This window comes from Solea solea, chromosome 4 (genome assembly GCF_958295425.1).
Source record: "Solea solea chromosome 4, fSolSol10.1, whole genome shotgun sequence".
Classification (NCBI taxonomy): domain Eukaryota; kingdom Metazoa; phylum Chordata; class Actinopteri; order Pleuronectiformes; family Soleidae; genus Solea; species Solea solea.
Genome location: NC_081137.1, coordinates 9,720,286 through 9,741,133, shown reverse-complemented (window position 1 = coordinate 9,741,133; position 20,848 = coordinate 9,720,286). Strand labels below are relative to the sequence as shown.

The following is a 20,848-nucleotide window of genomic DNA, read 5'->3' as shown; positions in this document are numbered from 1 at the left end:
CTTTTCTTCTTGTGAGTCTGCTGAGTGTTGATGCTGTCAGTGACAGAACCTGTCTGTGAATGGAGTGTGACTCGGCCCTGGGGCTGCATTATCCAGCCTCCTCCTCCTCTCCCCCTCCTCCTCAACCTGCAGTGCAGAACTTTCCTGTGATCTTCACAAACACTCCGGTGAGAGTCTGCATACACGCCCAGAGGCACGAGATGGGGAGGAGGGTGAGAGTAGCAGAGGGGAGGCAGGTAAGGGAGGGGGAACAGAGGGGGGAGGCAGAGAGAGAGAAAAGGGGGAGCTGCATGCAGCTACTTTACAGAAGAGGGGAAAGTTGTGAGATAGCCAGAGGGACAGGCAGGGAGAAGAGTCAGCTTCATCGTGGCTCCACTGAGGATGAAGAGGAGCAGCAGCTTTTCATCCTGTCCCCCTGTCTTACTCTGTGTGTCTGTCCTTCTTTCTGCTTGTCCACCCCCTCTCCTCCTGCAATTGTCTCTCATCCCAGCCACCACTGCAATGTGGCTGTCTCTGCATTGAGAGTGGTGGCAGCTTCTCCTTGAGTGAACCCTGACTGTGCACAGTGAGTGTTGGTCCACGCTGCCAGCCTCCTGCGAGTGAGTGAGTGAGTGAGTGAGCGAGCACCGGCAGTACAGCAGGTAGGACAGACATTTATGTTTCTTCACTCAAACATGTAAGGACACCTTTAACCTGTATGCAACTTCTTTGTGTGTTTTCACAATTTCTCTGGATTAACCTCATCTTGCTCTCCCCTCTCTCCTGATCTTTTCTCTCTCTGCCCTCTGTCTCACTTGCAGTCTCTGCCACTGGCGTGTGGCTGGAGCCGGCAACTCTTCACCCAGGACCGCTGGGATGTGCCTTGTCTAGGGACGACACACTCGACAACCTTGTCCACATTGAATCCAGTTTAGCAGGGCAGCTACATTGTGCTAAGGTTTATTCTCCCAGCCGTCCTGAGCCTGGACTGGATCCTGCAACACTGTTTGCTGTCATGGAGGTTCTGTGGTTTGGGGTTGAACCCGCAAGGTTGGATCCTCCATACACAGCCATCGGCCTGATCTTCTCTGTACTGCTTGGTAACGTCTATCTCTACACTGCATGTCACCTCCCTTGGTGACACTTTACAATAAGAGTTCATTAATTAACATTCCTTAATGCTGTTATAAGCATTTGCTAACACAGTAATGTCAGTAATAACTGTTAACAGAATTACAATTGAAATTAAAATTACATTAAAAGTAACTGTAACTGTAAATATCTTTCTTTTGTTAAAATTGATTAAAGGTTTCTGTGTCTGTAAAGTTGAAAATGTGTTTCTTTTAAGCGACACTACATTAATATATAGTAGCACTAAATAATAATTTCTTAACTCTGTTAAGCATTACTTCAGGATGCTTTATTAATGCTCTGTATGACCCTTATTGTAAAACGTCAATCATGCATCCCTTAACTATGACTTCATAAACATATGGGAGTACAAAATAAGCTTTACTATAATTAAGCATTTATTAATCATTATTACCCTTTATTGAAGTTCCTTGTGACTCTTTTTGTAAAATGGGAAACATGTCCTATAAAGGTTTAGTATCTGTGTAGTTGTTTAAGACTCTTATTTAGCATGTGTATACATATATTTGTGAAGATGTTGTTCTGCAAAGCATGACCCACTTTACTATAAGGGTCATGAGGAGCATTAATAAAGGTTAACAATGGCTAATAAATGCTTAATAAAGATACGTAATGCTTATTCAGTACTTCCATAAACGTAACAGTTATTACTGTGTTAACTGGCTTTACCACTACCTTTTTGAAGTAATACCTTAATTAACCTGAAAAACACAATTACATGATTAGTTCAAACATAATTTAACAGTTAGCAATGCTTATTACAGCATTTACTAACCATTAAATAATTGACCCTTTTTGTAAAGTGTTACCCCTCCCTATTTTTGCACTGTGGTCATCAGTGTGTTTGTTTTTCTTCTGCTGTAGCTTCTCTAAAACTGGTCCTCATCTGCATCTGACCTGCATACAGTGGATTTTAGATGCAGACGTATTCATTGTGTTGTTACAGTGGGGATTTTTGTGTGAGGATTTTCCTTTAGTGACAGAACTGGTTGGCAGCAGTGCACTGTATGTTGTGATTAGGGCTGCAACTAATCGTTTTGTCCATAACATGTTTTTATGGAGCAAAGAAACCGGAAATTATTCACATTTTTAGAAGCTGAATTATTTGATAACTTGGTTTTCATTTTTAAAGCACTACTTTCAATGTCATGTTACATCCAGGTAATACATGCTGTTTTGGTTCTTGGTAACATGACAGGCCAAGACTATAAAAGCTAAAACAAAAAAATGGTCAGCTTGGAATAAAGTGCATGATGCAGCTGAGGACATTCTTGCAGTCAAACAGTGTGGTGTGTCCTGTTTGAGTCATGACATTTGCAAAGAGTCATAGAGACTAAAGCTATTTTGGTGCTGACAGTGAGAGCACAGCACAGTAGGAATCTGATAGTGATAATGTTGTGGGTCAATTCACATGGTGGTGATAGCCTCTCATGGAATAGAATAGAACAGAACTGAACTGAACGGTCGAAAAAGAGCAGCATCAGTCAGGAAATATGTGATATAGACAGGTAAAAATAAAAAACAAGATAAACAAAAAGACAATAAGAAAAATATGTGTACACAAAATTAAAAGGCTGTATAATATTGGAAATATTTACTGGCCAGGTAGTCGTGCAAATAGTAATATAAACCGTAAGAACACAGTAGTGCAGGCAGTACAGTGATAACATGTATTGGCAAATGTGACAGTCAGTTAAGTGTACCATCAAAGGTGCATTAACAGTTTGCCTTTAATTTACATCGACCAAACAAAAGGTTTTCCTTTAAAGGATAGTCCAGGTTTTTTTTGAGGTATTGACATCAGAATCAGGTTTATTGTCAAGGTATAGCTAACACAATGAAAGGAATTTGTTCTGGTCATTGGTGCAAAAAACAAACAAATATTAGAGCAAAATAAAAATAAAATAATGCAATTATTTAGAATAAAAATCTGTGCAGTATGTAAGTTGTGCAAGTTGTGCGACCTTGGGTTTCGTGAAAGGCGCTTTATGAATCAAAGTTATTCTTATTTTTATTATTATTAGCAAAACAAGAGCAAAACATACATCACTGTACAATTCATGCAATCAGAGGGGCGGCCATAATTTTAACTGCCTTCCTCAGAGCATGGAGGTTTAGTTCCTGTATATTCACTGCTGACTGGACTAAACACTCCTCGTGTACCAGGAACCAGCTCTAAAATCTAAATTGTGTCAGTACCTGATTATTTTCATAATCAATTAAACCGTCAAATCAATCAAACTTTCTTGATTAATCGAGTACTTGTTTGATCTGTAAAATGTCAGAAAATCTTGAAAAATTTTGATTAGTGTTTACCAAACCTGTTGTCTTGTTTTGTCCACAAAGCTAAATGATATAGTTTTAATGATTAATTTGTTACATGGAGCATAGAAACCAGACAATATTCACATTTAAGAAGCTGAAAAATCAGAGAGCTTGTTTTACTTCTGTCTAGGACTGTCTAACAGTGAGATAAAGAAGTGAGGAAGTCTAGCACACATTTTCTTTTTTTAGATTATTAATGTTGATGTAATTATTCTGCTTAACACTGCTAGTCATGTAGAGCTGAGAAACTTAATCAACCTTATGTGAAAACATTTGACCCTGGTTTCAATGTATCAGACATTTGTTTATATTTAAATGTTATTCACAACAGTTTTCAGCAGGAATACATTTTATGCTGTGAGAATTTTATTACATAACTAAAGCCTTTTTTGCTGGCAGTGAGTGAGTCCTGGCATGTGTCAGTACCTCATTCAACACGCTCTTCGTTCAAATCACCATACGTGCGACTTTAAATTTATACTGTAATTTATGGGTGTGGAGCATACAAGCATACAAGCACACAGTTAGCACACAGCAAATTGCCAAGTGTCCATGTGACTGATGTGTTTGTCACATGTAGGAACTGTGGGTTTAAAAAAACACAAGCTTTTCCAGTTTACTAAATCATTAATATGTATTATTTTATATTGTTGATTTTAGACAAAAAAGTTAGTGATTTCTTTTTTTCAGAGCCTTAAAGGCTATTTTTGCTCACAGGTGTTGTCTTAATATAGAGGGAAGATGCTACAAAAACTGCAAGATAGACTTAAAACCAGCTAACGTAGGGAGAGATATATTACCTCATTTGATGAAGTACTCTTAATGCGTGCGGGATAACCCACATATCTCTTGTGTTTTCGACAATGCACCAAATCACCTAATTTTTCCCCTTTTAAACAGAATAGATAGCTCAGTTTTTGTTTAACATTTATTATTACTAGATATCTGGTTGAAAAGATATGAAGGTTACCACGGATCATGCTGTTGAATTACTCTTTAAGTCCAGAAGTAATTATTACAAACAGGGTGACAAGTCTGGCAAGCTACTGGCTCACAATTACGCCAGTCTGCCTCTTCTCACCAAATCCCCCAGATTAATACATCAGCAGGTATTACAATTGGCCCCAACATAATTAATGATGAATTTAAAACCTATTATGCTTTATTATATACATCTGAGTCTGATTTGTAGGACTTAGACTTTTTTTTCACTTCACTTGGAATTCCTCTGATTCGACATGACATGTTTGAGAAGTTGGAGATGCCAATAACCACCAATGAACTTTCGGTTGCCATTACAGCAATACAAGGTGGCAAATGCCCAGGCCCAGATGGCACAAATTAGCCCCTGTTTTGTTAGATATGTTTAGTGAATCATTTCCATCCCTTAGTTTACCCACCAAGCCTCTATCTCTCTTATTCTTAAAAAGAATAAAGACCCCCTCACCTGTTCCTCCTATCGGCCAATCAGTTTTCAAAATGCTTGCCCTACGCCTGGAAACAGTGTTACACACCATCATCTCTCCCTACCAAACTGGATTCATTGAAGAAAGACACTCTTTTTTTAAACTTTAGAAGTCTTTTTAATTTGATCTATCACCACACTATGACAAAGTGTCATGAAAAGGTGTTTGATCGCGTGGAGTGGAGGTATCTATTTTACACCTTAGAGAAGTTTGGCTTTAGTAAGAACTTTACTGCATGGGTGAAGCTACTGTATTCCTCCCCTGTAGCCTCGGTGAGGACAAATAACACCCAATCAGCGTACTTCCCTCTCCATTGCTCCACTCACCAAGGTTGTCCTCTGAGTCCCCTCTTGTTTGCCTTAGCCATGGCGAGCCTCTCGCCATTGCGCTTTGTTGTGACCCCCGCATCACAGGGATTTTCAGGAATGGGGTGGAGCAGAGAGTTTCTCTTTATGCGGATGATCTGCTCCTCTACATTTCTAATTTTAACGTCTCCATCCCTGTGGCTCTCACTATATTTGACTGCTTTATATTTGGTGCTATTTCTGGCTGCAAACGAAATTTAAATAAGAGTGAGTTGTTTCCTTTGAATAAGGCTGCACATGAGTACCTACTCCAGACTTGTCTTTAGCAGCCTACATGTTGTGAAGATGAACACCCTGCCAAAGTGTTTATATTTATTTCAGTATGTACCCATTTTTCTTCACCAAATGATTTTTTAGTAAAATTGATACCATCATTTTAGAATTATGGTATGGTAATTAAATCTTTGGAACAAGAAAATCCAGAGGATTCCTAAGCAATTTTTACAGAGGCCAAAAGTGCTGGGTGGAATGGCTCTACCAAATCAGAGGTTTTATTACTGGGCAGCTAATCTCAGAGTTTTCGACACATACTTCTACCCGCCTATCTCGCTTAAGATGGAGGCTGCGTCATGTGACCCAGTGTCCCTCTCGGCATTGGTTCATTCTACCATCAAGAGTCCCTCTTTTAATTATACAAAAAATGTAATTGTTAAAACATCCTTGAGGGTCTGGAATCAATTCAGGCGTTGTTTTAATCTTTAGACTTATTCCATATTAGCTCCAATAACTGCAAAACATGTTTTTCGTCCATCTTTGGTGGATAGTGCATTTGCTATTTGGTCTTATCTGCCCACAGGTGTTGATTCATACCTTGACATTTAACTTTTTCTTATGTTGTATTGTTGTTGTTTTTATATATCTCTGTAATTCTATTTTGTTGTTGATCTGTTTCTTGTTTTTGGTCTTTGTCAGGGTTTTTTTTGTTGGTATTTGGTATCTGCTATGTCTATATGGGCTAGAAACTGGATTAGCTCTGATCTACTTAAGTCAGAGTTTTTACTGAAAATTTTGATAATAATCTAAACAAAGACTGCAAAAATAATATTCATAAGTGTATTCAAATTTTCCTTTTTAAGAAAAATAATCTTCCAATGTAGGAAGCAGATTTTAAAACCTTGTTACTCTCTAACCTAATCCCCAACTAAGATCTGGAATATATTGAGGGGTGGGGTGAATTCAGTTTGGTTTGACATGTTTGTTCAATACATATAACTATGTTTTCTTTGTTATGTTGTGAAAACAATCAAAAGAATGCTGGTAACAAAAAATAATAGTTTGTAAATCCTCAGCCACTTTCAGACTGTAATGTGCCTTAAAATGAGGAAAAGCAGGCCAAAATCTGGTCAAATTCTAAGGAAGTTTAAACATTTCTTAATGACAGTTACTTTGCTTGTGACAAGTTACTTAAAATTACTCTTCCCTTACTTGATAAGGCTGACTAATTTATACCTTAAAGCTATTTGCACACACACAATTTGTGATAGTGAATTGTACACAAAACTAATACACACCACAATAGTGAACACACAAACCAGGAGCAGGAGCATGGGATTTGATGCAAACCAATGTGTTAGTTTGTTACTGGTAATTCAAATTTAAAGGTAAGATGTTGTTATCTTATTAAGACACATTTTAATATTTTTTTCTGAAAAATAAATTATTCTAGTGCAAAACTTTTGCAGTGATAGATTAGATTAGAATAGATTACAGACTGAAATCTTAAAAAAAGCTTAGTAAAAATAAAAAGGATATTTCATGAAAAATGTTTATACTGTAGATAAATTAATCCTTTGTTTCGTCCCACAATGGGGAAATGTACAGTGTCACAGCAACACAGACAGTAAAGGTAATAAATAATAAATGTGCTTTTTCACATCTACGAATGTACAATATAGTATATATTGACTATATAAGACTATAAAATAGAACACACTACACAGTATGTAAGATTAAGATTATATACAGTATGAGCTTAATATTTACAGTGGATTTTACTTTACTAGTGTATGTAGACTTACACTACTATCACTGTCAGCTTTAGTATTGATTGCAAAAATACTGTTAAAGGGGGAAAAAAAGCCAGAATGACACTTAAGAAGGTCCAAGACTATAAAGAGATGGGGGAGGAAGCAAATGATGTTGTTGCTCCCCTGGCACTGTTTTTGCAAGCTCACTGTGCTGCAGTGGACCAGCTGAGGAAAACACTGGAGAGACAGCAATGATAGATTAGAGAAGCAATCAATAGCATCCCCACATACAATGGTTCACTGTTTTTCACTCTTCCTATGCTGTGGCATTCATATATTGCTGCAGTGATGCTCGCCGTTGCACACCGACCTTGAGTGTGTTAGTGACAAAGCACTGTGTGTGCGAAACAAAGAGCTGAATCAGCAGAAAAGATCCCAGGTGCTCCTGCAGACTTTCATTCCATGTGTGTTTCTCCAGGTGGCGTGTCAGCATGACTGCATTGTGATAATGTAGTTTACAACTCACACACGAGTTGGACACATTCAGCCCATGGTGCTTTAATAATGTATAAAAGTGCTATAAGAGAGTCTGTTGTTAACCTGATGTAAAGCTACACTGCAGTTATTTGCTACAAATATGACCTTGACACATGACTGATCAGGAAACTAAGCAGCTAAATGAGGGTGACATACCTGCACCATGTAGAAATGTGTTTGTTTTCTCAATGCTTCTTGTAGTAAGTCAATAAGTGTATAAGTAATGGGTGTGACTTTTCAGTGCTGTTTAAATTTTGTCCTTTGGTGTACAGTTACAGTTTTCATAGGGAGCAGCAGATTCCATCCTCTCTTCTTTACAGTAACAGCAAGGACTTGGTGTGGTCATGCTACTCAGGGTTTGACTCAGCAATAATTCCAACAGCACATTCATTCATTGTCTACTGCTGTATCCTCCACTGCTGCAATCCCAGCAGTGGGGGATACAGCTGGGGTTGGGAGCCAGTCTCAGCTGACATAAGGTGAAAGGCTGGGTATACCTCGGACCAGTTACCAGTGCATCGCAGGGCCAACATACAGAGACAAATGGCGTATTTCCACCGGCTCTACTCGCCTCACCTCGGCACGACACAGTTTAGGTTGCATCTCCACAACAATAAAAAGTACCTCAACGTGGGCGGAGTAATCACTGCACGGCTGCGCGAAACTGCGGTGTCTTTGTTTTATATGCGACACACACACAAACATGTGACGAGTGACTTTACACCAGACTCCTGGTAGTTATTGGAGATTAACCCACGTTTTTAGGATTGTTAAGTAGTTTTAACTGATCCACTGTTTGGCTTGATTTGTGTGTGGGACGTCCCTTCCTATGACGGCACTCTGGCCAGTCAGTGGCTGGCAGTCTGACCAATCATTGCGTAGTACCTACTCAGCACGCTTTTGGAACCTCGCCGGAGAAGGTACTAAAAAGTGGAAACGCTACTTAAATCACGCCGTGGCGTGGCGAGGCAAGGCGAGTAGAGCTGGTGGAAATACACCAAAACAGGTTGCCCGCAGGGACCACATGAGTTGTGGGGCATGTTTTAAAAATAACACTAGTCACCAAGGAGCTCGTCTAAAATTGTATTACATGTTTCACACTTGCATTGATGTAGATTTGAAAACGGAAATTTTGCAGAAAGTAAAAATTAAAATGTTATATGCATACATCAACTCTGATTTCTAGTTTGGTTCAAAGGTCAGTATTATGCACAATACTGCGCATGACAAATCTCATAAGCTTGATACTTATAATTTTCACAGTGAATGGGAGGAAGAGTTATTTTTCCTGTCTGAAAGAAAGCTGTGTGTTTCATTTGCGGGGTGACTACTGCAGTGAAATTAGTTTTAGGTTGGATATTTAATGGACATTTGCTCCAGATCTAGCAGCACCCTCCTCTGTTTCCATCCAGTGATAGCTGCACAATCACAGTTTTTTCAATGTCCGACCCATCGCTCTTAACTACCACGGCCTCATTTGGGGACCATCAACAAATTACTGCTTAAATGCTAATATTTACAATAAAAAAGTAATAAAAACTGAGAAGTATTACAATGGAATAAAAAGAGTAGTGTCCTGATTAGGCAGTGCAGCTACCAGCTCTGCCCAGGTCGACTCCCATGCTGCAGTCCTGGGTCAAGAGAGGTGATCTCTGTGGTGTTCTCGGAGCAGCACTTGTACCACCCCCCCCTTCTTGAACTAACCAGATCTGTCGTGCGCTGGGGGGGGTGCCCTCTGCTTGCTTCTTGCCTCTGCCCCTCCAGGATCAAATTTCATTTATTTATTCTTTTTTTTTATTTCTGTTTTAAGTTGTGGTAATATTGCTTTAACTAAACCATATACTAAACAGTAGATCTCTATGTCTCTCATTTCTCATCGTCACTTAACTGTTACTAGCAAAGTTTTTTTTTTACCTCTCAGAACCTGGAAACTGGCCTATAGTTCAACTCTCTAATTTTACATCATGCAAGAGCTCTCCATCATGCCTCTGGAATGTTTTTTTCCGTGCAACTTGCATGAGGACCCTCAGATGCTTCAGCACTGCTGGGTGTTCTTGAACAATCTGTAGGGTACCCCGCTGATGCAGATCTGTCCTTTCTCACCACCTCTTGGACTTCACTGAGCATTGGGGCTCATTCCTTGCTGGGTCACTATACTGCCACCTGATGTGCTCCTCTCTAGTGACCTCCGATTTCTTAGACTCCGGCTCCTCCAGCAGTTACCTGGCAAACCTGAAGGGTTTCTTGAAGAAGTTGGCTCACTCCTTCTCGTTCCTTTCGCCTCCTTCCGATGTGCTCTGCCCTCGCAGAATGGCTCTGCTTGATCTCATTCCAAAGACTTTTGAGACCCTCCTTCTCATTCTGATTTGCTTTCCTCCAACACTTGCGGAGTTGATGCCACGACTGGACTAGCTGCTCAATCTCACTCTCTCTCGCCTCCCCTTTTCAAACATGTCTTTGCATTCATGATAGAGAATGTCTCAGAACAAGTTAAGCCTGTGTTCTCCCCTGGTGTATTTGGAGGCCTCTCACAGTGGTCACTTTTTCCCACCTGCATCTTCATACCCAGAGGCTCTTCACGTTGTCCTTGTCCATTGTCGTGTTATCCATCCAATTAGGCTCATCTTCCACCCTGCCTATCAAACAAAGAAAATCTTCTTTTTTTTAACAAATCCGAGATTTCCGTTTTTTACAGAATATGCAAGTTGAAGTTTCGAAGAAGCCACTCAATGTTTCAAATGACAGAATTGTGGGTCTTGAACCATAAACTTTATATTTGAATTAGAGTTGTTTGATCGCTGTGAATTGATTCCTAGTTAGAGTGTGGTGATATCACATTCAAGTGCTTTTGTTGTGGTTTTGGCGAATCTGCTGGTCACAGAGGAAACACATGGCTACTTAATACGTAGCTACTGCTGCGGAGGCTCCTCAGCTGCATGTGTTTTCACTTCTCCTTTCTGCTATACTACTGAAATGCTATGGAAGAAGCAGCCGCAACATGTAGTTTAAATTTAAAGGCACTTATTGTAAGTCGCTTTGGATAAAAGCGGCTGAAAGAGAGTGGCAGAACATGAGAATAATTGGACACCTTGAGGTGAACAGACACAGTAGTTACGTCTTAGATGACAACATGACGCAAAAAATAAAAGCACCCCAAACCTCCTATCTTATTATGGGGTGAGTTTTCCTTAACAATGTTAATCTATGGTACATTAGTGTTCATTCGAAGTCACATACAGGGATTAAAAAATGATTTTTCAAGCTGGATGCTGTGTTTTAATAATCCACTGTGCGTTTCAGAACGTTATGTGGCTACACTGTTATTAGCTAGCTCAGTATTGCCGTTTTAAAATGCAAATGATACGCACATTGAAACTTCTGTTCGATCAAACGATCATACGATCATATTATAAGCTGTAACGGGAGCATGTGAGCATCTGCTATTAATATGAATAACAAACCAACCTGACGTGCTTGAATGATGTGTGAATGGCACAGCTTTGGGTATGAAGTATTGACTGTTATGCTAATGATTTAGCAACTAGCCGAGAGTTGTCACATCATCATCATTCAGCTCATTCAGCAACAGACTGATCCATCCACACTACACCACAGAGCTACTTAAATGTATTTGATATTAGAAATATGTATCTATATTTGATCCTTCTAACTAAAAAAGTATATTGCCTTTCTTGTTTTTCATTTTCATTGTGGCAAAAGGAGCTAGGAGCTATTGGGGGCGACAACGCCACCTATAATTAAGCACACAGGTTAAATTTTACTTTTAATTTAAGAGAGACATGAGCGTGGTTCCAGTTTTAACAAAAATCAATCGAATAATTTATACAATATAATTTGCATGTTTTTAAAACACCAATCAGTGCTGGAGAAATGTCAAGAAATGTACGTACTCAACGTGGGCGGAGTCATCTCTGCACGGCTGTGGGAAACTGTGGTGACTTCGTTTTACACGCGACACACAAACGAGTGACTGGTAAAGCAGTTGTTTTCAGTGTAACTGAATCTGAGTCTTACACAGACACTGGACTGCGGGGCCTGATGTGGTGCCCTCAGAATAGGACAAGCCATAAATGAAGGATGGATGAGGATAATAGTAACATTAGCAGTACTGTGAGCAGCTGCTTAACTTGTGTGTTCCATCTTATCATGTAGTTCTTGTCTCATAGGTGTGTGGTATGCTGAGGCCCTGGAGATGTCAGTGGGGAAGATTCCCTTCCTGGAGGCAGTGAACGGCAGCACAGTCATGTTGCCCTGCACATACTCAAGCTGCATAGGCATCGAGAACCTCTACTTCAACTGGCAGTTCAACCAAAATGGCACCATGCAGAGGGTAAAAAAAAATACAGTCTGAGAGAAACAAGGGTAACACTTTATTTTGATAGTCCAACCTGGTAGGCTTACCTTGGGTAACCTGGTAGGCTTACCTTGGGTAACCTGGTAGGCTTACCCAAGGCAAACAGGTCCTAAGTGAGGGACCGGACAAATAACAACGTGGGACCCCGCCTTCCCATGGGCTCAACACCTGTGGGAGGGGCAATGGAGGTTGGGTTAGACAAGCTTGCCTTGACACACAGCTTGGGCTTAGGAACCAGTCTCCTCGAGAGGGGCTGGACTCCTTTCCCCTCTGGAGTTGCCCCTGGTGAGAGGTGCCAAGTGGGTGTGGACATATTCATTGTGCCCCCGCTCGGGGCCTGTACATTGGGGCACCCTTTTTGGAGTTCCTGGAGGGGGTGCTAGTACTGCTGCTGAGGATTCCCTCGTTCTCCTGGTGGACTTCAATGCTCTTGTGGGCAATGACAGTGAGACCTGGAGGGGTGTGATTTGGAGGAATGGCCCCCCCATTGCTCTGTTGTTGGACTTCTGTTCCTGTCATGGATAGTCTATAACAAACACCATGTTCAAGCATAAGGGTGTCCATATGTGCACTTGGCACCAGGATACCCTTGGCCGTGAGTCAAAGATCGACTTAATAGTCGTGTCTTCAGACCATATGTCTTCGACACTCGGGTAAAGAGAGGGGTGGAGGTGTCCACTGATCACCACCTGTTGGTGAGTTGGCTCTGATGGCAGGGAAGGATGGTGGTCAGGCCTGGCAGACCTCAACTTATTGTGAGGGTCTGTGGGAATGTCTGGCAAAATTTTGCACCTCCCGCCATTGTCAAGTTCGCCGACGACACAACCGTGATTGGACTTATCTCAGAAGGAGATGGCACAGCCTACAGGGAGGAAGTCCAAAGACTGGCAGCATGGTGTTCAGACAACAACCTCATCCTGAACATCAGAAAAAAACAAAGGAACTTATCATATACTCCTGGAAGAACCATGCAGCCCCCCAACCCCTACTCATAAATGGGGACTGTGTGGAAAGAGTTTCTGACTTTAGATTCCTGGGTACACACATCACAGAGGATCTCTGGACTACAAATACCACCACAGTTGTCAAGAAGCTCCAGCAGCAACTCTACTTTCTGAGGATCCTCAGGAAAAACAACCTGGAGGAGAAGCTGCTGGTGTCCTTCTACTGCTGCTCCATCGAGAGTGTGTTTGCATACTGTATAACCACATGGTATGCTAACTACTCTGCAGCAGACAGGAGAGCCCTACAGAGGGTTATCAAAATTATCCAAAAAATCACCGGCTGCCCACTGCCCTCCCTGAAGGACATCTTCAGCTCTTGCTGCTTGGCCAACATCCTGAAGGACTCTTCCCACCCTGGGCACAACCTGTTCCTCCTGCTGCCCTCTGGCAGATGGTACAGTTCCTTCAAAACTCGCACAAACAGACTCAGAGACAGCTTCTACCCCACAGCTAATCGTGAACTTAACAATACTGATTCTGATTCTGATTCTGATTTTGATTTTGATTTTGATTTTGATTTTGATTCTGATTCCATTGTTGAGGCAGCAGAGCTGTGGCCATAAGGTGGTTGGTGTGGTACAGTGGTAAGGTATGCTGTCAAGCTGAAGAGTCCTATCAAGCTGTTTTAGCCTGTGGGACTCCAGAGGCAGCTGATCCCTGTACGACCAGTGTCAGAGCTTGGTCAGCATTGCCGGTTGAAGTCGGATCCATTTCCAGTGGGAGTTGGACGCCGACAGGGCTGTCCTTTGTCACCGATTCTGTTCATAACCTTTATGAACAAAATTTCTAGACGCAGCCAGGGCATTGTCCAGTTTGGTAGGCTCAGGATTGGGTCTTTGCTTTTTGCAGATGATGTAGTCCCTTTTGCTTCATCGGGCCATGAACTTCAACTCTCACTGGAGAGGATCGCGGGCCGGGTGTGAAGTGGCTGGGATGAGAATCAGCACCTCCAAATCCGAGACCATGGTCCTAAATCAGAAAGGGTGGGTGAAATACTGCTCCAAGTGGAGGAGTTTAAGTATATTGGGGTCTTGTTCATGAGTGAGGAAAAAATGGAGTGGTAGATCGACAGACAGATTGGTGCAGCGTCTGCAGTAATGCGGGCTCTGCAACAGTCTGTCATGGTGTGGAATTTACCGGTCGATCTACGTTCCTCTCCTCACCTCCTCACTGGAGAGACTCTGACTCTCGGTTGGCCTGGGAACGCATTGGGATTCCCCCAGAAGAGGGACACCTGGGCTTAAGCTGCTACCCCCGTGGCCCGACCTTGGATCAGTGGTAGAAAATGGATGGATTTATGACACCTCACTGCAAGATGGTTACTTGCTTCTCCACGGAAGCAGACAGCTGCACTGCCATTTAATGTGATGTGCCCTGCATATATCGCGTTTGAATACGTAACAGTTTGAATGCAAACTTTTAATATAATGCAAACTCAAATATACGCAGGTGACAGTGTGTCACTTACGAAATGTTCCCACACTTTGGACCTAATTTTGCACTCGACTATTAGTCAACTAGTCGTTGCTACAGTGGCTGATGCATTGCAACGACCCAAAACACATGCAGAAGGAGAAAGGAGCTGCATATTCACAAACGTAAACAAAATTCCCTAATTCAGGCATTAAAATTCAGCATCAGATAGTTTGACTACAGAGAAATGAGTGTCAGATAGCTTGACCACAGTCGGATAACCTCTTAATAAAGGTATTTTAATAAAGTAAGAATTAAATTGTCCCTTATTATTGTAACGGCTGGTCATAGAGCTGCACGACAATGAGCGATCCCACAGACCTGGCACTTCCGTTATGTTTCAGACACCTATTAATCGGACATAAAGTTTTGGGTCATTGCAGTGCGTTTGCCCCTGTCGGCCACCGTGTGTTGCAGCCTTAAAAACATATACACACAAATCTTACAATTTTGTGTTTGGGGACCCAAAATATTTTTTTCTATTTCCCAACCCAGTTTTTGGGATCCATTGCTATGATTGACAATCAACATACTATTAGTAGGGATACTACACTTGCATCTGTAAATGTGTCAGGGCCATCTAATTAAAGGCGACATAGACCGGAAGCTCCAATTAACGCTGCGTTTGTGTGTGTATCTGCGTCATTACCTCGTTTATGAAACCCTAACGTTTCAGAACAAACAGTTCAGCCACTGCTGAGAAAATAGGGTTTTATTGTTTTCCTGGGCTCTGCGAAGCGGATCGGCACTTCCGTATGTTGGTGTTGTCATCAGTATACCTCACCACTCCTCTCACCACCGTAGTGCCTCCTGGTGCGGGCACTAGTCCGGGCACATCCTGTTGCGTACATTCAACCGCAGAAGAAGAAGAACTACTCTCGTTGTAGCTGCTGAGATGCAGAGCATCCACCATGCCAGAGGGGGAGCTGTGATATGAGAGCTGGCCTACCAATTACGTCACTTCCAGGTACCTGACCAATCACAGGACAGTGGGAAAGCTCTCGTTGGCTGGCCAATCACAACACAGTCCACATTCTGGTGGTGTGATTTTCTTCTGAAACAGCGCCCCTGACGAGAGCATCAGTGACGAGATTTTCGATCGCCTCGTTTGCCGCAACTAGGAGGTTTTTAACCATGAAAACAAGTTAATATATGTAAGTAGACCTCCATAGCTAACATATATGTGTGATACAAGCATTCGATGTCACCTCTAATGTGAACAATTACTAGTAAAGAGCCAACAATGGACTATCAAAATAAAGTGTTAGCCCACTGAAAACAACAAAAAAGTACCCAGTATGTTCAGGTTGTGGTTGTAGTAGTTTTTGATGATTGATAGCTCACTGTTTGTGTCAGGTTTGTGAGTCAACAATACCAACAGAAGGAGTGGAAATTGAGGTGGCCATATTCAGAGAACGAGTAGAGTTTGTGGGGAAGAACCATCTCAACAACATCTCAATTTTGCTGTGGAACATCACCTTTGATGATGGAGGCCTGTACACTTGTTTTGGACGCAACCCAAAAGAGAAGGACAAGAACCACAGTGCCATCTTTGAACTCATTGTGGTGGATGAGTGTAAGTGGTTGCAATCTGTATTGGTGCTGTGTGTTGATATGTGTGAGGGTGTGGTCTCATCTGTTTCCCTGCCATTATGCACATACATTAGGGTATCAGATGTAGAGTCGCAAAGCAAAAAGTAAGTAAATAACAGTCAGTGCCAGCCCAAACCTTTATTGGCCCCAAAGCAGTGTTTGGTGATACAAATGTAGCACTATAAATTGCTTAAATTATAGTTGTGTTATCAAACCAGTGTCACTCTTGTTTTTTTTTTTGTTTTTTTTACATCCCAGGGAAATGAATCACTTCTATGTCTTAGTATTAATTTGCACTTTCGTATTCAAAATGAAGCATTAAGTGTGGTGATACTGAACTTGGGTTAAAAAAAAGTAAACCAGTGACCTTTTTTAAAACAATCTTCAACAATAAAATAAAACCAAATACCTTACTCTCAACACTATTTGCATATCTAAATATATCAAAAGTTATCTAGATTTGTTTATACAGTATAATAAAATGTTTTTTCTCCACACACCATTGGGGGGCCCCCTGGTGATCACATATGCTTTGGGCCAGCTCTGATAACAGTATAAATGCAGTAGTAGTAGGCCTTTTTATTATCTGCCAACCTTACTGCCTATTTTAGCACCCAGTTTCAGATGGCAGTAAGTGTGTGAGCCATTACTTTTTTTCATATACATATTAATGATAAATCTGATGATGTTCTTGTTATTGATATTTATTTTGTCATTCATTACTTCCTTATTTTTTTCTTAGGGTGGGTTTATCTGTAAGTTTGTAATGTAACATGGTTCAGTCCCATTTAACAAGTTCAGATGTGTATATCTCAGCGTCATCTTAACAGATCAGGAAACATTTTGTTATGCTTCTGAAAGATGGTGATAAGCAGGTAAAGTTCTATGCAGATCTGGATCCAATGCTCAAAATGTACATTTCAGGAGTGGTTTGACAACATTTTCAAGCCTGTGCTCTCTGAGTGATATTGTTATATTGTTATATTTGAATGTATGATTTGTTATTTGAAAACATTTTTACTTCACTGCTGATGGCTCACACACTTACATCCTCACCTAATTTATGTTTGCTTGATGAAGGTCTAGTACCTAAAAGTAAAATATTCTTGCAAGTTCAGACAGTGTGCAAGTTTCCCCTAGCAACTCAAAGTAACCCATCAATGTGTAAAAAAAAATGACCACACTGTTGTATAGGTCCTTGGGTAACCCTACAGGAAACAAGCTGAACATCATACCCTGACATATGTCAGTCAACCACAAAAGAAAGAGTTTGTTGGTGCTCACTGAATGACCTCATGAATACTGACATGAAAATAAATTAGAGCACATGTTAACTTATATTTAAATTTAAGATAAAATACACAAAAGCCCCATACATAAGGAGGAAACAATATCCTGAAACAAACCTGGATCCTGAATCTCTTAGTTTGTTATATTTGAGTATTTTCAAATAACAACCTAAGCTAAAACCTCCTTGGTGGAGGTAAATATTGATAATCAACCACTAGATGGCACCAGATGGGCAGATCTATCTATCTATGTATATATCTATCTATCTATCTGTATGTCTATCTATCTATCTATCTATCTATCTATCTATCTATCTATCTATCTATCTATCTATCTATCTATCTGTCTATCTGTCTGTATGCCTGTCTGTCTGTTTGTATATCTGTATATCTGTCTATATGTCTGTGGTGTGGTGTTGTTTGCAGTGAGGGTGGTGGACAAAACACTTACCATCATCATAGCATCAGCTGTGGGCGGAGCCATCGCCTTTTTGATGGGCTTCATGTTGCTGAAGAACTTCACTCTCTTTGTTCTTTCCAAGCTGGAGGAGAAAAAGTGAGTTTATTTTCCACATTGGAGGATGTTGTTGGTGCTTGGCATCATATTTTTACAAGGCTCTTTTTAAATCAAACATATTTATTCAGAATGGCTTTTAGGTGTGGTGACAGTTTTTATTCTTTTGTATTCTTTTTATTCTTGATTTCTTTTAATGCTGTGCGAATGCTTTCATTTTGTAAAGCACTTTGGTCAACTGTGGGTTGCTTTAAAGGGCTATAGAAATAAAGTACATTACATTTCATATTTATGATATCGCAAATTTACACATGTAAAAAGACGTGTTTGGAGCTGTTGTTTCTTGTCCTTCATTTTGTCCTTCAGCTTGTCTGTCTGTCTTACTTTTTGTCTTCATCTGCAGTAAGGAGTGCCTTGTAACTTCATCAGGGATCGACAACACAGAAAATGGCCTCTCAGGATCCAAAGCTGACTCTAAGGCAACACCAAAAAAGAAATGAGGAGGTGCATGTATAAAAACCACATATCCTCTCTGCATATATTTGTATATGCACGTGTGTTTGGATACTTTCAAGTTCACTTTTCTTGCAATTTGAAAACAACTCTGCCTGGCTGTGGGAGTAAACCCATGTGTACCCAACATTATCAAACGTGCTTAGAAAAGTAACTGTGCAGAATTTATGAAAACTTACAGATGTGCAACTCATGACATCAAGTTTACAAATAATTTACTTATTTGTGATTGCAAAAACAGCTATCAGAAATAATCCAGGGTTGACTTATTTATGTGCTTTTTTTATATATACTGAATTTGCATCCCTCACTTAATTGTATTAGTTTAGTTTATATGGATTATATGGATTGTATGCACCCTCTTGGCTGCACCACAGACCCTGTTCAGACCTGATATTCACATCTGTCCTCAGAGATCTGATCACATGTGGGCAGCCCTGATTACAGGTCTGAACGCACCCAATGTGTCCTGAATGTGACTTCAGATCTGCTCACAACAATCCCATTTGGAGGTGGTCGGAGTGAGACCTGCTATGATGTATGACTTGGAGACAGGGGCACTGCTAAAAGACAGGAGGCAGAGCTGAAGATGTGTTTGGGGGTGACCAGAAAGGACTGGAATGGAAATTAGCATATTGGAGGGACAACTCAGATTAAATGGTTTGGAAATAAAGTGGTTTGGTCACGTGCAGAGGTGGGAAAGTCATGATTATATTGGACAAAGATGTTGAAGATGGAGCTGCTGGACAGGAGGAAAAGAGAAGGCTCATGGATGTTGTGAAGGAGGACATGAGGACAGTTGACGTTACAGAAGAGGACACAAAGAAGAGGACAAGATGGAGGCAGAGGATCTGCTGTGTTGAGCTGAAAGAAGAAGAAGAACAAGAAGTAGCCACTGTTATAATTTATAACCGCACTACTGCCTCTGCTGAAGAGGAAGAAAACTCACTGCCCTTGCAGTGAAGGAAGTGCAACCATAAAGACATTTGGAGAAAACAAGAACGTTATCCACTGCCTACATCTAACAACAATTAAATATAAATTAATAAAGTTTAACTGTTCACTTATCATTATCATTAGATGGTTGTTTAGAGGAAGTCACACATAGGTTAAATGCTTTTAAATCCTGGGTATGTTTTGATTTAATTTGCATAGTAATGACATTGTGTCAGTTTATCCCTGACAAAGTTGCATGTCATTGCAGTGTTTTGCACTGTTTAAAGTGCTTTGTTGCAATGACATAGCAGTTGTTTCCACAGCCAGAGCAGAGTTTCAAAATGTTTATCATGTGATGTCCAAACTAACATTTTTTTTTTCTTAAAGTGCTTGAAATTAAAATAGAAAAAAATCTGGATATAAGTTGAAAATACATTTTAAAGCAGCTCTATTTAACAGATATGCTAATGCATTTGTAACTGCTCACCTGAGTATGTTCTGATTTACTAAAAAAGTGTAAAAAAAAAAAAAAATAGCACAAAATACTGACAAAATATTGTAGGATTCACCGTGGTTCTTTATCTTCTATCTTCTCTTTGCTTGATAAAACACAGGTGCCTGGTAGTGCTTTTCTGCTCTTCTGTCAGTGATGTTGATGACATATTGCAATAGTTTATAAAACTCAGTAGACAATGATGATAATAATAATACAGCCAGCTTCTGAGGTGAAACCATAAACAATCCCTTAAAGCAGGGGTCTCAAACTCAAATGACCTGGGGGCCACATGAGCTTCAAGTCTGGTAAGAAGGAGGGCTGGTCAGGTGAAAAAAAAATTCCATAAGTTTGGGCAATACGAGACTGAAACTATATCATCAGTCGTCATCTACCGCTTTATTCTCCACCAGAGGGTCGCGGGGGGTGCTGTGCCAATCTCAGCTACATCTGGACAGTTCGCCAGATCATCGCAGGGCCACACACACATAGAGACAAACAACCATTCATATATGTATGTACTGTATATATATGTATATATATATATATATATATATATGTGTGTGTGTGTGTGTGTGTGTGTGTGGAGAGAGACAGCAAAATCAAAATGTGTGTTTCTATAATTAACAATATATAGTTATCAATAAAAAAATCATGATGCAAAAAGAATCTATGATTATAAAAACAGACATTCAAGTGGTCACCCCAATTGAATTCATGTGGCCCATGGGTCACAAGTTTAAGACCTCTGCCTTAAAGCCTCCTGCCTTTAGAAAAAAAGTATTAACCCTCTGATGATGATGCTTTTAAAACAAATAACCAATGCATTTTAAGCATGTGCAACATGGGGCAGACTTTAGACAAAGT

The 20,848-nt window shown here is 40.5% G+C and overlaps 1 protein-coding gene across 1 annotated transcript; it reads left to right on the top strand.

Moving 5' to 3' along the window:
* Nucleotides 1-297: 297 nt before the first annotated feature.
* Nucleotides 298-20,222, top strand: scn4bb (sodium channel, voltage-gated, type IV, beta b). The gene is made up of 6 exons (XM_058628202.1): nt 298-641; nt 801-1,079; nt 11,979-12,142; nt 16,000-16,219; nt 17,952-18,081; nt 18,443-20,222. Exons 2-6 carry the CDS (start codon nt 995-997, stop codon nt 18,537-18,539), a joined length of 696 nt encoding a protein of 231 aa, XP_058484185.1. The 5' UTR covers nt 298-641; nt 801-994; the 3' UTR covers nt 18,540-20,222.
* Nucleotides 20,223-20,848: the final 626 nt, after the last annotated feature.